Raw genomic sequence first — 17,409 nt, 5'->3', positions numbered from 1 at the left:
AGTATGAATAAATAACTGGGAACCTGAACTACTTCACTTACCTCAAAGCTGTACATGATTTGTATATCCAGCATGAATCTGCCAGTAGCTTTAGCTGATTGGAGAAACTTTCAGAAATTCAAGCCACAGATAGAACATGAGTATAAATTGGGAAATCTGCACTTTGTGGCTGTTTAGAGAGACTTCCAGGATTTAATATATCTGGCATAAATCTACTAGTGCTCATTGGCTAACTGAAGACACTTACAGGATTTAACATATCTAACATGAATCTAAGAGCAGCTGTTGATAGTATACAATCTTCCAAACAGAGAACAGCAGAGCGGTAAAAACATCACACATCTGCTCTCCCGAGGACACTAGCAAATAATTGAGAGATGACAGTTGTTGGCAGGGTTGTTCTGTGCAAGTCAATGTTTATTTTTGATGTCCGAGTCCATCTCTCTTGTAGGTGGAAGTATAAACCAACAATCTAAGACTTTCTGTGTCCTCAATAGATTGACAGAAAAATATTTATTTGTAAAATAAACATTTTACAGCGCATACAATTAATTAAAAATGGTATAAAACTTCAGTTTATAAACTTTTAAAAATACAAAACACCAATAATACAATTGACCAAAACCCTTACAGAAATCTTCCTTCAGGCATTGTATTACTTATTGTTTAAATTAATAAATTATTAGAACAGCGGTTTCAGAGAATGAATAGTCACAACATGAATGCATTGAAGAAGAAAAGGTTACCAGGTATTAAGATAAGTAATATTATGTTGTCTATCATCCAATAGAAAAATAAAACAATCATTCAATTCTTTATCAGTGGGGGAAGAGTGTTTAAATAAATACGTGAATGCCCAGAATTGGGCAATTATTGCCTGGTGTGTATACTGAAAAGGGTAACTTTTATATATTTTTGCACAGTATTGTGTTACCACGAGTCTATATATGTCTTCTGTGAAAGGACACCAAAGTGGACATTTACAATGTTCTTTTTAATCCCTACAGGTTGAATAGAAGACAGCTCTATTACTGATGTCATCTCGAAGCTTCCTGATCTCATCTTCCAAGTCATTAAGTTCTGAGGATTTCTGTATCATATTTTGCTGGTCCTTAAGCAATTCACTTTCAATTTCTGAAAGAAAAGGTACATGTAACCTTAGAAAATAGGCAAAGCAATCAATGAAATTAGAGGTTCGAAGACAGGGAATCTGGGATCTTGACTAGTCTTGTCTAGTAAAATGGTTAAAGTCATACATTGTTTTTCATTGTTTTCCATCTATAATTTTACAATTTACAAATAAGTAATTTTTTTTAGTGTGTAAAAATAAATGATTAAAAATGAAAACAATATCAATGTCATTAACAGCTAGCAGTAACATGTATAGGACATACTGTACATACAAGGGTTAATTCTAACTTAGTCAATGAAAAGAAAGCAAATAATTCAAACTTTGAGTAGCCAGGAAAATCATACATGCACACACTAGGGGAATTAACCTACATCTAAACAATCTTTATCTTGGCAATTGCATTTCATACCCTGTTTCCCCTAAAATAAGACCTAGTGTGATTGTCGGTGATAGCTGCAATAAAAGCCCTACCCCCAAATAAGCCCTAGTTAAAGTCCTTGTAGGTCTTCTTTTCAGGGCTTATTTTTGAGGAAACAGAGTAGGGCTTATTTGGGTGGTAGGGCTTATATTGCAGCCAACACCGACAATCACGCTAGGTCTTATTTTAGGGGAAACAGGGTATGAAGCAATCAAGATGTTTGTCTTGTACCTGCATGTAATATGATTTATTTTCACAGAATAGTGCATTCTTTATTACTCTATTATTATTATTATTGTTCAAAAAACTTAGAGCTAAAAAATGGTAAAAGCAAAAAGGATAATGCAATTGTATAATGGCTAGTAATATAGATAAGAAAACTGCTAAAAAGTTCAATCAATAGTAGTTATGCTGAAATAAAAGAAAAATCCCCAACAATCTGAAATTCATTTAAACTCCTGTTCAAATCAATGAGAATTTGAGCCAGGCTCAGCACAAGAGTGTATTACAGATCAGCAAAAATATGCATTTTGTAGATAATAGTTTGGGAAGATTCTGCCAGCCCTGCCAGATGAGATCATGCTTTTAATAATGCTACCAGGGATACAATGATAGATGGATGGGACTAGTGGCACGTCTGGTCAAGCTTAGGGTGCCTAGGCAAGAGCAGTAGCAGATATACAGTAATTCAGCCTTTGGAGCAACCTGTCTCCTAGAAGTCTTTTGGGAATTTAAACTGAAGAGTGTTGATCCTGTGCTAAAGAGTGTTCCTGGGGTCAAAAGTAGCCACATACTTTCTCTGGTAATTGTATATGTTCCTCCCAAATTTGTGTGAAGTTATTTAAAAATCAGCCTAAACAAAAGTAATAGTAACATTCATTCAAAAATAGCTAAGGTAGAATAGGTGCAAATCTAACCCCAGATCTTGAAGTTATCCTGTAGGTTTGCATTATTTTATAAGATGGTCCCAGGTCTAAACTTGAGAGAGGTTCAGGTGCCTTTTTTGCTGGTTTATTTTATGCTCAGAATTTCCGGCAATCCCCAAAACTTGGGCACATTAATAGACAGGTATTGGCCACATAGGAAAATTATAATAGATATGGAAAGCGGAAGTTTGAATAATGTTAGTATTCTATTTTGTGTAAATATTTAGTATAGATTTTGTAGATTATGTAAACTATTTTTAGATTAAGTTGTGGTAGTAAATTGTTGGTTTTAGTGGGGGATTATATGAGGGTAATATGATAATGTACACTAGCAAAAGTGAAGATAGAGGGGATTCTTTAGCAGACCCTTCTGTTCTACCATAAAGCTCCACTAGGGAGTGAGGAAGAAGAGTTGGGTGGAGTGATCTCCATTCTATTAGAAAAATAAACATTATTTTAGCTTTCTGGAAACAGATATACTGTATGTTAGGCAGCCCATACATTAATCGTTTTTTTTATTATTATTCAACCACTGTGTTGAAAAAAAAAAAAAAGATCTGATTCCCCCATCCACACATTTGAGGTGAATAGGGGAATTGCTCCTGCTGTTCTATTATGTTCTGACAGTGGGGAGCACTCCCTGCTGTCAGAATGCAATGATTAGCATTTCCAGCTATAGCTGCCTGCCCTGATCATTCAAAAACCGGACAGGCTGGTTGTTTACATGTCAATCGATAGATCAACTTGTGTACAACCAGCCTGCCTATACATGGATCGAAAATTCAACTGGTCCCGGCTGAACCATCTGAATTTCGCTCCATGGATGGCCATCTTTAAGGAGTGCCCTTGACTAGCAGTTATGTTTCTTATGTAAACTATAGCCTTCTCTTCTCTAATAAGGAATGTTCCCTGCATATTCTGACTTCATTGAAAACATTCTTTTGGTTGCTTTTTTAAATGACAACATACTTGGCTGCTGTGCTTTCATTTTTATGCTCGGAAGCTGCTTATGTGTCATCTCTTAATCTATGATGGTGTGTTTACTAAGGAGAATATGGATAACAAAATCCATGGCTTCTACATCAGACAGGGCAGATTCAGAATGAACAGCAGGTGCTTATGACTATTCTGGAAGGAACATATTGCTAAGTCTCTCAGATGCTTATACAAGATGTGTGGGAAGCTGACTGCTGAATATAAAAACAGAAAACGTCATGCCCATTCAACTTGCTGCTTCCATATTATGTGGGTTCTCATAAACATGTATAATGTTAAGTTAACCATTTTGGTACTGTTTACATCATACACCAGTTTCTCTCACAGCATAGTACCAGTGGTGATATTAACGATTCGACTGCCAAAGACATGTTCCATGACTTCTTTTTGGTAGTCAATGATGTTTGCAATACTTCAAAGCAGTCAAATAATTAAAGCAAGATCTCTCACCTATACCACCAGCAATTAGAAATGTGCTCTCATGTTCCCAGTCTTCATCAAAGACAGTAGAACACAAGATGGTGAGTGGGGAAATTGTTGATCATGATTTAAGTTCTCCAGTTTCCTTGCAGCTTTGAATGAGCCCAGAAATATTAGGTCCAAACCCTTTTGGGCTCATGTTCAGTTCAGGTCTGGGTGTCAAGCAAGAAACAAAAAAGCAAACATTTGGGTTCTATGTAGACCCTTGATTCCTTGATGTCTCCCTAAATAGGACCTGCCACACCCTGTATATACTGTAACAAGGGGCCTCTAAATCTGAGAAAGAATTACATAGAATTTATAAAACAATGCAGATTTTTATGATTATTGATACTATTATTATCATACAAAGAAGTACATAAAAACTACGGGAATCATTTTAGATGAAATAGTAAAGGTCACTTACCTTGTATATAACATAAAACGTATATATTTATTATTTGTTTGCTCTGTGCGGTCTTTTTATAGAATATATTTATTATTTTGCTTAGTAGTATTTCTAGTGGGATTTTGTTGGATTGATTTGCACTAATAATCATTTTATTGTGTTTTTATCAAAATTATCACTTTAAATTTGCCATAAGGCTGGATTCACACCTAAGTAGTTTGTGTGCTTTTTGCATTTTGCAGATTTGCACTACAGTTCGTTTAACATGGTTTCCTATGGAACACGTTCTGTAGTACAAATCTGCAAAATGCAAAAAGCACTAAAACTGCATAGGTGTGAATCCAGCCTAGGGCCTCATGTATACTGCTGCTGGTAAACTGATGTTTGGGCATTTTTTTCAGCTGCCCCTGAACTCTCCTCTATGTTATCTTATCAGTACACAGGGTCGTTTATAGTCATTTATATGCAGTTGAGGTTAAAGGCATTTTTTGGAACGCCAAAAAAAAAAATGGGTTCAGGACAGATGTTCAGAGGCATTTGAAACGCCAAATGCTTGTAACAGCCTGTAAATGCTGCTAAACATGGTAACTCGTGTTTAGCAGCATTTCGTTTACAGATGTTTTTCATTTTAAGAAAAAAAAAATTTATTTTTTTTTCCAAACAATTCTAGATGCAAATGCGGCTAAACGCGGCATATAAATGTGGCTAAACAGAAATTTTTTAGACGCCGGTTACTAGCTATCAAGTTAAATCGTTCAGGAGGTTAAACAACGTCCCGTGTACACAAAGCCTTACAGATAATACCCTATTGCTTGCAATTCACAATTAAAAGTGGGATAGCAGGTACTGATATAGTTACATTAGTCTTACCCTTCATCCTTCTCATTGTTTCCTGGGATTCTTTGAAAAGATCATCTGCATCCATCTTAATCTTTGCAACCAGCTGTCCATGAGCTCCAATATTAGTTGCTTGTCCTAGGCGGCTCTTCACCAGAGCATATTTTTCCATGACAGCATCTAGACCCTGAATGACAAAGGTATTTATGATTTTTCTGGTTTTCATAAAAGGCCGAAATGTGATGACTGTTGATTAAATAAATACAAAGCTTTTGGATGTTTGCGAATATCAGCTGATTTTTAACATGCTTTTTATGTAGTCCTGACCTCATAAGATAAAGAAAGAAATGATGAACAAAGTCATTATACATTCCCTTTAGGTGTCTCAGTTAAAGTGGCAATAAACTTAAAAAGTACAAATTTGCTATGTTATAGGGAACATCTAGAAGTGTTAACCGTGTCTAAAAAATCCCTGAAATTTTACATTTTGTCTTTAATTCCTTGTGAAAAATAGTGCATTTCCTTTCATGGTATGTGAGGGTCCTAGACACACCTTTGCATACAGCCACATGGCTGCATATCTGAGATCTAAGGCACTGCTGCCTTTGGCTGGAGATTTGGAGTGAGACTTGGTGATGTTACTATTGTGCTGCTCACTATATAAAAAAAAAAAAACATTAAACATTAATAAACCAGGATAAAAAAATAAAAGTGCAGTAAACAGAATATCTGTGTGGTATACAAATGGGGGAGATTTACTAAAAAAAACTGGTGACTCTGGTGCAGCTGCACATAGTAACCAATCAGCTTCTAGGTTTTATTGTCAAAGCTTAATTGAACAAGCTGATGTTAGAAGCTGATTGGTTACTATGCACAGCTGCTTTAGATTCTGTGTACACCAGTTATAGTAAATCTCCACCATTTGTATACCGCACAGATGTTCTGTTTACTACATTTTTACTTTATTAACCTGTTTTATCAATGTTTACTTTATTTTTTTTTAAGTTGTTTCCAGCCTTTATAAATCTTCAGCTTTCACTAAAAGAATACCTAGTGATCCTGCCATGAGGATCATTGTTCAGGCACTTTCTGTTATGTAGTGACAACTGTCTCTCAACTGTTCTCATGCATTGTCACCCTGTCACATGTGCCTCTGGCTAAGACTACAAATGGCCTTGTCAACACAATTGAGACTGTTGTTAAAAAATAACTTTAATATAAATTTGACTTATAGTGCTGTATAAATAGTGCCATGCCTTTTGCAATCATTAAATAATGTAAACCAGTACCTGTTGTGCATCCACAGCTTTTTTGTGAGCTCCTTCTGCTGCACGGTTGGCCTGACCTGCCTGTTGTAGATTTTCTGCAGTTCTGTCACGCAGGTTCTCTGTTTGCTGTGCAAAGCTTTGTAGCTGATCATGCATTTCATTCATCCCTTTCTTTATAGGATCCAAAACTTGCCCGACCTGTGCAGATAAATAATTTTGGTTAGTTCCCTGCAGTACATTGTGATACAATAATAACATTTTCTTGCTTAAAAAAATGATCTTTCTAAATTGATAGTTAATAAAGGTCACTATTCCTGGGAAGCAAGATAATCTTGTTTAGTAAAACAAAGAGCCATGTGCCAAAGTTCAGGAACCTGCAGCAACAAACCAGAAACTCTATTTCAATGGTCTGACTACAGTGCCCTGAAATGATATAGGTTGCTATTGGGTACACAGCTTTGTACACTTCATTGTTGTTGACACTGTCTTATAGAATAAGTGAGATAATGTAGTAACCTCTGCTGTCTTATTATTTGGTAGCACCATGGTGCCAATACCTAGCCATTCTTGTTTTGCAGGATTAAAGTAAACCTTAAAGTATTAACATACCCTGAAAAAGCAATAAGAGTACTTTAAAACAAACCCTAATTTACTTGTAGCAAGTAATTGTGAAAATTTTTATTTTCAAAATTCGCAGCAGTGGCACGGAATTCAAAGTTATTTTCTATAGACAGATATTTTGCAGTCTTCCAACTCTCTAATAAAAATACATAGGAAGTGCATGCAAGCTTCTAGAAACTGACTGAGGCTGTATTCACACCTATGCAGTTTTAGTGCTTTTTGCAGATTTGCACTACAGTTAAATACATGGTTTCCTTTGGAACATGTTCTGTAGTGCAAATCTGCAAAATGCAAAAAGCACTAAAAATGCATAGGTGTGAATCCAGCCTTAAACCTGATTCTACAGTTTTTGTTGTGATCTTTGCAGATTTTTTTGCAAGATGAATAAATTCACAAATTAAGCAGCTAGAGAGTTCAGGAATGGCCTTGTTGAAAATATTTTTTTTTAATTCCCAAAGTATGTGCACAGGTACAATTAAAAAAAAATAATCTACATTTTGACATTTGGGGGTAGGTTCTTCATGACCATCTAACACAATATGTCTGTACTCAATCACAAATGCTGTACCTCCGTTGTCTGTCTATTTTAGTTGCAGCTTCCTGCTCCTCCGGCTTGGGCCTCTGTCTTTCCTGTCCCCAACTGCACCACACAGACCTCCCGATGCTCCCTTGCAACCACATTAAATTCTCGGGAGGGTGGAGTCCAGGACCTTAGTACTGATTACCTAAAGAACCCAGCGCACACCTGCACCATCTAGATAGTGTGTAAAATTGCATTTGAAAAACGGCTGCGCAAATACCGCGTGAGATAAAAATTTGCAGAACCCACCATTTTATTCTCTAGGGCCTCTGCTACAAAATATACTGTTTACTGCTTGGGGGTTTTAAGTCATTTTCTAGCAGAAATACAGATTTTTACTTGTAAACAAAAAGTCAGAAGAAGGCCTGGTCCTAAAGTGGATAGTGGCTAAAGGTGCTATTTGGATGTTGCGCTACATGTGGTATCGCCAAACTTAGTAGGAGTAGCAGAATGTGTTTTGGGGTGTAGTTGAAAGTATGCATATGTTGTGTGTGAGAAAAAACTTGTTCATGTTATTTTTTTGTGAAAAAAAGAATTATAATTTCTTACATTTCCAAAGAATTGTGGGAAAAAATTACAATTTCACAAAATGTGTCATGCCTGTTACTAAAGACCTTGGACTGTCTACTTTTCCAAAAAGGGGTAATTTAAGAGAAATATTTACTGTTACTAAATACCTTGGACTGTCTGTCTACTTTCCAAAAAGGGGTAATTTATGAAAATGATGTACTGTTTTGATATGTTATGGCCTCAAGAAATGAGATAGACCCCCCAATACATCAGGTGTGATCAATTTTCAATGATTGGCACCATAGCTCTTGGGGACTCTTGTAGATATATATATATATATATATATATATATATATATATATATATATATGTGTGTGTGTGTATATATATATATATATACAGACCAAAAGTTTGGACACACCTTCTCATTCAAAGAGTTTTCTTTATTTTCATGACTATGAAAATAGTAGATTCACACTGAAGGCATCAAAACTATGAATTAACACATGTCCATTTTATATACTGAACAAAAAAGTGTGAAACAACTGAGAATATGTGTTATATTCTAGGTTCAAAGTAGTCACCTTTTGCTTTGATTACTGCTCCGCACACTCTTGGCATTCTGTTGATGAGCTTCAAGAGGTAGTCACCTGAAATGGCTTTCCAACAGTCTTGAAGGAGTTCCCAGAGATGCTTAGCACTTGTTGGCCCATTTGCCTTCACTCTGCTGTCCAGCACACCCCAAACCATCTCGATTGGGTTCAGGTCCGGTGACTGTGGAGGCCAGGTCCTCTGGTGCAGCACCCCATCACTCTCCTTCTTGGTCAAATAGCCCTTACACAGCTTGGAGGTGTGTTTGGGCTTATTGTCCTGATGAAAAATAAATGATGGTCCAACTAAACGCAAACCGGATGGAATAGCATGCCGCTGCAAGATGCTGTGGTAGCCATGCTGGTTCAGTATGCCTTCAATTTTGAATAAATCCCCAACAGTGTCACCAGCAAAGCACCCTAACACCATCACACCTCCTCCATGCTTCACGGTGGGAACCGGGCATGTAGAGTCCATCCGTTCACCTCTTCTGCGTCGCACAAAGACACAGTGGTTGGAACCAAAGATCTCAAACTTGTACTCATCAGACCAAAGCACAGATTTCCACTGGTCTAATGTCCATTCCTTGTGTTCTTTAGCCCAAACAAGTCTCTTCTGCTTGTTGCCTGTCCTCAGCAGTGGTTTCCTAGCAGTTATTTTACTATGAAGGCCTGATTCACACAGTCTCCTCTTAACAGTTGTTCTAGAGATGTGTCTGCTGCTAGAACTCTGTGTGGCATTGACCTGTTCTCTAATCTGAGCTGCTGTTAACCTGCGATTTCTGAGGCTGGTGACTCGGATGAACTTCTCGTCCGCAGCAGAGGTGACTCTTGGTCTTCCTTTCCTGGGGCGGTCCTCATGTGAGCCAGTTTCTTTGTAGTGCTTGATGGTTTTTGCCACTGCACTTGGGGACACTTTCAAAGTTTTCCCAATTGTTCAGACTGACTGACCTTCATTTCTTAAAGTAATGATGGCCACTCGTTTTTCTTTACTTAGCTGTTTTTTTCTTGCCATAATACAAATTCTAACAGTCTATTCAGTAGGACTATCAGCTGTGTACTGTATCCACCTCCTGCACAACACAACTGATGGTCCCAACCCCATTTAGAAGGCTTGAAATCCCACTTATTAAACCTGACAGGGCATACCTGTGAAGTGAAAACCATTTTGGGTGACTACCTCTTGAAGCTCATCAACAGAATGCCAAGAGTGTGCGGAGCAGTAATCAAAGCAAAGGGTGGCTACTTTGAAGAACTTAGAATATAAGACATATTTTCAGTTGTTTCACACTTTTTTGTTCAGTATATAATTGGACATGTGTTAATTCATAGTTTTGATGCCTTCAGTGTGAATCCACAATTTTCATAGTCATGAAAATAAAGAAAACTCTTTGAATGAGAAGGTGTGTCCAAACTTTTGGTCTGTACTGTATATATATATGTATATATATATATATATATACATGTATATATATATATATATATATATATATATATATATATATATATATATATATATATATATATATAAAGCTTTCACATAAGAATAATATACACTGATTTGGCTTATTTTTACCAAAGAAATGAAGCAGTATACATTCTTTTTTAATTTGTACCACAAAATATAAAAAACCCAGTGGTGATTAAATACCACCAAAAGAAAGCTTTGTGTGAAAAAAAAAATGTACACTGGTACAAATTGGTACAGCGTTGCATGACTGCACAATTCTCATTCAAATTGTGACAGTTCTGAAAACTGAAGATTGGCCTGGGTAGGAAGGAGGTGAAAGTACCCAGTATTGAAGTGGTTAATTTGCACCGACAAGAGGCAGGATTGATTACTAATTACTGATCGATTTCAGCTGGTGTCTTGGCTTTCCATGCCTTATTGCATCTCCCTTTCTTTGTGTGTTCAATACTTTTTTTCTGTGTCATTCCATTTTATTACACATAACTTCATTTCTGAACTTATTTGTTTTGGTTTCTTTGTATGTATTGATTGCATGGGTTGTTACTGACATGTGGTGAAATTTCATGTCAATAGTACCTTTAGAAATATATACACCTAGAAAGATGGTGATGTGTTCAATACTTACTTTAACCACTAGTGATGGCCGAACGGTTCGCCCGGCGGTCGTTTCGCGGCGAATTTCCGACTTTCGCCGTCCGCGGGTTCGAACGCCTTTTTCCGTCGTTCGCCCCGGCGGACTTACGTGTTTAATGTATACAAGAACTTTAACCTTTCGTGACACGTTTATCATGTGTTACAGGACAACCAATTGAGACATGACAGCTCATGGACACTTGGACATTCCCCCTAACCTATAAATACACCCGATCCGGTGGCCATTTTACATTCTTTCTTCTGTCACTGTAGGGAAAGGATCCTGTGTGGAGTAGGGACAGAGAAAACGCTAGCTATTTGGTACACAAAAGTTCTTTTCAGGACTGGTATAGGTGTTAGGTCAGCAGCCTGAGTTTCTTTTGTCAGTTTAGATAAAGGGACAGAGCGCTGTATGCTGCTATTTTAGGGACAGCTCAGCCAGATTAGTCTTTCTTCATCATCATCATCATCATCATCATTAGCTGTTACTATCAGGTCCACAAAAGAGCTGTTCCAGCTAATCGTTCCAGCCTACTCTTTTTTGCCAATTTGTATAGGGACAGGCAGGAAGCAGTGTGTCAGGCAGTGAGGATAATTTTAAAGACTTGCTGTTACTATTAGTTCCACAAAGGTTCTTTTCAGGACTGGTATCAGTGGTACGGTAATAGGCTTGTACACGTATAATATTCTTTCTTCCAAATATAGAAAGAATATTATACTTGACTGCTGCCCTTCTGCTGCAGTCTGCTAATCATTCACAACTCACTTGTTCCACAAAAGTTCTTATAAGGACTGGTAACTTGGTCTGTCTAGGGTGCTACGGTACATAGGCTTGGGTGCGGTACAGTCTGCTGTTCTGTAAGGACCGCTATCGGTCCACAATAGATAGGGTTGCCGTGCACTACTGCTGACCGCTGCCCTATACTGCAGCAGTCCTTCAGCGGTATAGGGACTGACGCACAGTCTGCTAAACACTAATACACAACCTGCTTGGTCCACAAAAGTTCTTATAAGGACTGGTAACTTGGTATAGGGTGCTACGGTACATAGGCCTGAGTGCGTTACAGTCTGCTGTTCTGTAAGGACCGCTATCGGTCCACAATACATAGGGTTGACGTGCACTACTGCTGACCGCTGCCCTATACTGCAGCAGTCCTTCAGCGGTATAGGGACTGACGCACAGTCTGCTAAACACTAACACACAACCTGCTTGGTCCACAAAAGTTCTTATAAGGACTGGTAACTTGGTATAGGGTGCTACGGTACATAGGCCTGAGTGCGTTACAGTCTGCTGTTCTGTAAGGACCGCTATCGGTCCACAATACATAGGGTTGCCGTGCACTACTGCTGACCGCTGCCCTATACTGCAGCAGTCCTTCATTGGTATAGGGACTGACGTACAGTCTGCTAATCACTAACACACAACCTGCTTGGTCCACAAAAGTTCTTATAAGGACTGGTAACTTGGTATAGGGTGCTACGGTACATAGGCCTGAGTGCGTTACAGTCTGCTGTTCTGTAAGGACCGCTATCGGTCCACAATACATAGGGTTGCCGTGCACTACTGCTGACCGCTGCCCTATACTGCAGCAGTCCTTCAGCGGTATAGGGACTGACGCACAGTCTGCTAAACACTAACACACAACCTGCTTGGTCCACAAAAGTTCTTATAAGGACTGGTAACTTGGTATAGGGTGCTACGGTACATAGGCCTGAGTGCAGTACAGTCTGCTGTTCTGTAAGGACCGCTATCGGTCCACAATACATAGGGTTGCCGTGCACTACTGCTGACCGCTGCCCTATACTGCAGCAGTCCTTCATTGGTATAGGGACTGACGTACAGTCTGCTAATCACTAACACACAACCTGCTTGGTCCACAAAAGTTCTTATAAGGACTGGTAACTTGGTATAGGGTGCTACGGTACATAGGCCTGAGTGCGTTACAGTCTGCTGTTCTGTAAGGACCGCTATCGGTCCACAATACATAGGGTTGCCGTGCACTACTGCTGACCGCTGCCCTATACTGCAGCAGTCCTTCATTGGTATAGGGACTGACGTACAGTCTGCTAATCACTAACACACAACCTGCTTGGTCCACAAAAGTTTTTATAAGGACTGGTAACTTGGTATAGGGTGCTACGGTACATAGGCCTGAGTGCAGTACAGTCTGCTGTTCTGTAAGGACCGCTATCGGTCCACAATACATAGGGTTGACGTGCACTACTGCTGACCGCTGCCCTATACTGCAGCAGTCCTTCATTGGTATAGGGACTGACGTACAGTCTGCTAATCACTAACACACAACCTGCTTGGTCCACAAAAGTTCTTATAAGGACTGGTAACTTGGTATAGGGTGCTACGGTACATAGGCCTGAGTGCAGTACAGTCTGCTGTTCTGTAAGGACCGCTATCGGTCCACAATACATAGGGTTGCCGTGCACTACTGCTGACCGCTGCCCTATACTGCAGCAGTCCTTCATTGGTATAGGGACTGACGTACAGTCTGCTAATCACTAACACACAACCTGCTTGGTCCACAAAAGTTTTTATAAGGACTGGTAACTTGGTATAGGGTGCTACGGTACATAGGCCTGAGTGCAGTACAGTCTGCTGTTCTGTAAGGACCGCTATCGGTCCACAATACATAGGGTTGCCGTGCACTACTGCTGACCGCTGCCCTATACTGCAGCAGTCCTTCATTGGTATAGGGACTGACGTACAGTCTGCTAATCACTAACACACAACCTGCTTGGTCCACAAAAGTTCTTATAAGGACTGGTAACTTGGTATAGGGTGCTACGGTACATAGGCCTGAGTGCGTTACAGTCTGCTGTTCTGTAAGGACCGCTATCGGTCCACAATACATAGGGTTGACGTGCACTACTGCTGACCGCTGCCCTATACTGCAGCAGTCCTTCAGCGGTATAGGGACTGACGCACAGTCTGCTAAACACTAACACACAACCTGCTTGGTCCACAAAAGTTCTTATAAGGACTGGTAACTTGGTATAGGGTGCTACGGTACATAGGCCTGAGTGCGTTACAGTCTGCTGTTCTGTAAGGACCGCTATCGGTCCACAATACATAGGGTTGCCGTGCACTACTGCTGACCGCTGCCCTATACTGCAGCAGTCCTTCATTGGTATAGGGACTGACGTACAGTCTGCTAATCACTAACACACAACCTGCTTGGTCCACAAAAGTTCTTATAAGGACTGGTAACTTGGTATAGGGTGCTACGGTACATAGGCCTGAGTGCGTTACAGTCTGCTGTTCTGTAAGGACCGCTATCGGTCCACAATACATAGGGTTGCCGTGCACTACTGCTGACCGCTGCCCTATACTGCAGCAGTCCTTCAGCGGTATAGGGACTGACGCACAGTCTGCTAAACACTAACACACAACCTGCTTGGTCCACAAAAGTTCTTATAAGGACTGGTAACTTGGTATAGGGTGCTACGGTACATAGGCCTGAGTGCAGTACAGTCTGCTGTTCTGTAAGGACCGCTATCGGTCCACAATACATAGGGTTGCCGTGCACTACTGCTGACCGCTGCCCTATACTGCAGCAGTCCTTCATTGGTATAGGGACTGACGTACAGTCTGCTAATCACTAACACACAACCTGCTTGGTCCACAAAAGTTCTTATAAGGACTGGTAACTTGGTATAGGGTGCTACGGTACATAGGCCTGAGTGCGTTACAGTCTGCTGTTCTGTAAGGACCGCTATCGGTCCACAATACATAGGGTTGCCGTGCACTACTGCTGACCGCTGCCCTATACTGCAGCAGTCCTTCATTGGTATAGGGACTGACGTACAGTCTGCTAATCACTAACACACAACCTGCTTGGTCCACAAAAGTTTTTATAAGGACTGGTAACTTGGTATAGGGTGCTACGGTACATAGGCCTGAGTGCGTTACAGTCTGCTGTTCTGTAAGGACCGCTATCGGTCCACAATACATAGGGTTGCCGTGCACTACTGCTGACCGCTGCCCTATACTGCAGCAGTCCTTCATTGGTATAGGGACTGACGTACAGTCTGCTAATCACTAACACACAACCTGCTTGGTCCACAAAAGTTCTTATAAGGACTGGTAACTTGGTATAGGGTGCTACGGTACATAGGCCTGAGTGCGTTACAGTCTGCTGTTCTGTAAGGACCGCTATCGGTCCACAATACATAGGGTTGCCGTGCACTACTGCTGACCGCTGCCCTATACTGCAGCAGTCCTTCATTGGTATAGGGACTGACGTACAGTCTGCTAATCACTAACACACAACCTGCTTGGTCCACAAAAGTTTTTATAAGGACTGGTAACTTGGTATAGGGTGCTACGGTACATAGGCCTGAGTGCAGTACAGTCTGCTGTTCTGTAAGGACCGCTATCGGTCCACAATACATAGGGTTGCCGTGCACTACTGCTGACCGCTGCCCTATACTGCAGCAGTCCTTCATTGGTATAGGGACTGACGTACAGTCTGCTAATCACTAACACACAACCTGCTTGGTCCACAAAAGTTCTTATAAGGACTGGTAACTTGGTATAGGGTGCTACGGTACATAGGCCTGAGTGCAGTACAGTCTGCTGTTCTGTAAGGACCGCTATCGGTCCACAATACATAGGGTTGCCGTGCACTACTGCTGACCGCTGCCCTATACTGCAGCAGTCCTTCATTGGTATAGGGACTGACGTACAGTCTGCTAATCACTAACACACAACCTGCTTGGTCCACAAAAGTTTTTATAAGGACTGGTAACTTGGTATAGGGTGCTACGGTACATAGGCCTGAGTGCAGTACAGTCTGCTGTTCTGTAAGGACCGCTATCGGTCCACAATACATAGGGTTGACGTGCACTACTGCTGACCGCTGCCCTATACTGCAGCAGTCCTTCAGCGGTATAGGGACTAAGAGTTTTGTCACAGGGTGATTTAAAAAATGACAGGCAGAGGAAGAGGCAGGCCCTTCCGCAGGGGTGGTAGGGGTAGGGCAGGAGCAACAGCCTTGAGCCAAAGTGGGAAGTTGCAGAAGGTGCGTTCAATTACTTTAAAGGACGCACCAGACTTGGTTGAGTGGCTCACTCAGCCTTATTCTTCTGCACCCTCCTCATCCTCTCGATCTGCACCCTCTTCTTCACTCTCTGCTATGTGCACCCCCAAAGACACTACCACCAACAACACCACCACCACCACATACCTTCCGCTTGAGTGCAAATGGGGGCCTTCATGCTCCAGTGTTTTAATAGGGACCCCCGTATAAAAAGCATGAGGGTCAAGGACCAGTACTGGGTGGCAACGTACTTAGATCCCCGGTACAAACACAAAATGGCGGAAATGTTACCGCCGTCGCAGAGGGCTGTCAGAATGCAGCACTTCCAGGCCTTGCTTCGAGAAATGCTGCATTCTGCTTTTGCGTGCGCTGGCAGAGGAGCAATTCCCACTCCCAGAGAAGGATTTGCGGGTACCAATCCAACAGCGCCTGCAAGAAGAGGCCGGTTTGAAGATGTGTTGGTGACTTCGGATATGAGGTCATTCTTTCAGCCGACCCATCGACAGGTGTCATCCGGATCCAGCATCAGGGAACGCCTAGACCGTCAGGTGTCCGACTACATTGGGTTAACGGCCGATGTGGACGCTCTGAGGAGTGATGAACCCCTAGACTACTGGGTGGGCAGGCTTGACCTCTGGCCAGAGCTTGCCCAATTTGCAATCGAACTGTTGGCTTGCCCCTCATCCAGTGTCCTGTCCGAAAGGACGTTCAGCGCAGCAGGGGGGATTGTGACCGATAAGCGTACTCGCCTAGCTCACGACAGTGTTAACTACCTCACATTTCTAAAAATGAATGAGGCATGGATCTCGGAGGAATTCAACACATGTGATCAGTAGACCATGTATATGTCTATAAACAATTTTTGGAATCAAGCACACAGACCTTCTTAATTCATTTGGCTCACTTCCCTGACCCAAAAAAGCACACCGTACTATATGCCCCTACCCTCCTCTTTGAAGAGGTTGAGCGGTGTCATATTTCTACTGGGGCTGCTTATTATGAGGGGTTCCCACCATCCCTGTGCTGTGCTGACTTCCTCCTGGGTGTTCTTATTATGAGGGGCTCCCACCATCCCTGTGCTGTGCTGACTTCCTCCTGGGGGTTCTTATTATGAGGGGCTCCCACCATCCCTGTGCTGTGCTGACTTCCTCCTGGGGGTTCTTATTATGAGGGGATCACACCATCCCTGTGCTGTGCTGACTTCCTCCTGGGGCTGCTTACGGTGCTGCTGTCAGCGCTGTATGTCACGGAGCTGCTGTCAGTAGTGATGGACGAACTTCCGACGGGACGTTTCGCGAACGCGAAACGCGAACGGACACAAACGTTCGCGAAAACGACCGTTCGCCGCGGGCTCCATTGACTTCAATGGGAGGCGAATTTCGCAAACCTTTAGGTCGAATTTGCGGCCACGGGGTAATTATTAGGGGGTAGCACGTAGTCCCACCACCTGGACAATAGCATAATACATGTATGAGGTGAATTTGGGATCGATAACTACAAGCATT

At 41.4% G+C, this 17,409-nt stretch overlaps 1 protein-coding gene across 3 annotated transcripts in view; it reads right to left on the bottom strand.

Moving 5' to 3' along the window:
- Nucleotides 1-396: 396 nt before the first annotated feature.
- The window catches only part of LAMB3 (laminin subunit beta 3), a 135,304-nt gene continuing 118,291 nt past the window's right edge, over nucleotides 397-17,409 (bottom strand). For all 3 annotated transcript variants that reach the window (XM_077481156.1, XM_077481155.1, XM_077481157.1), the window contains 3 exons: nucleotides 6,467-6,643; nucleotides 5,211-5,364; nucleotides 397-1,134 (listed from right to left, as the gene is read on the bottom strand). In XM_077481156.1, coding sequence (XP_077337282.1) covers nucleotides 995-1,134; nucleotides 5,211-5,364; nucleotides 6,467-6,643 — 471 coding nt within the window. In that variant the 3' untranslated portion in view covers nucleotides 397-994. The remainder of the gene's footprint in view (nucleotides 1,135-5,210; nucleotides 5,365-6,466; nucleotides 6,644-17,409) is intronic.

This window comes from Lithobates pipiens, unplaced genomic scaffold, assembly GCF_037356315.1.
Source record: "Lithobates pipiens isolate NorthernLeopardFrog02 unplaced genomic scaffold, aLitPip1_a1.2 Scaffold_16, whole genome shotgun sequence".
Taxonomy (NCBI): domain Eukaryota; kingdom Metazoa; phylum Chordata; class Amphibia; order Anura; family Ranidae; genus Lithobates; species Lithobates pipiens.
Note: the sequence above shows the minus strand (reverse complement) of the source record. Positions and strands in the feature narration are given on the sequence as shown.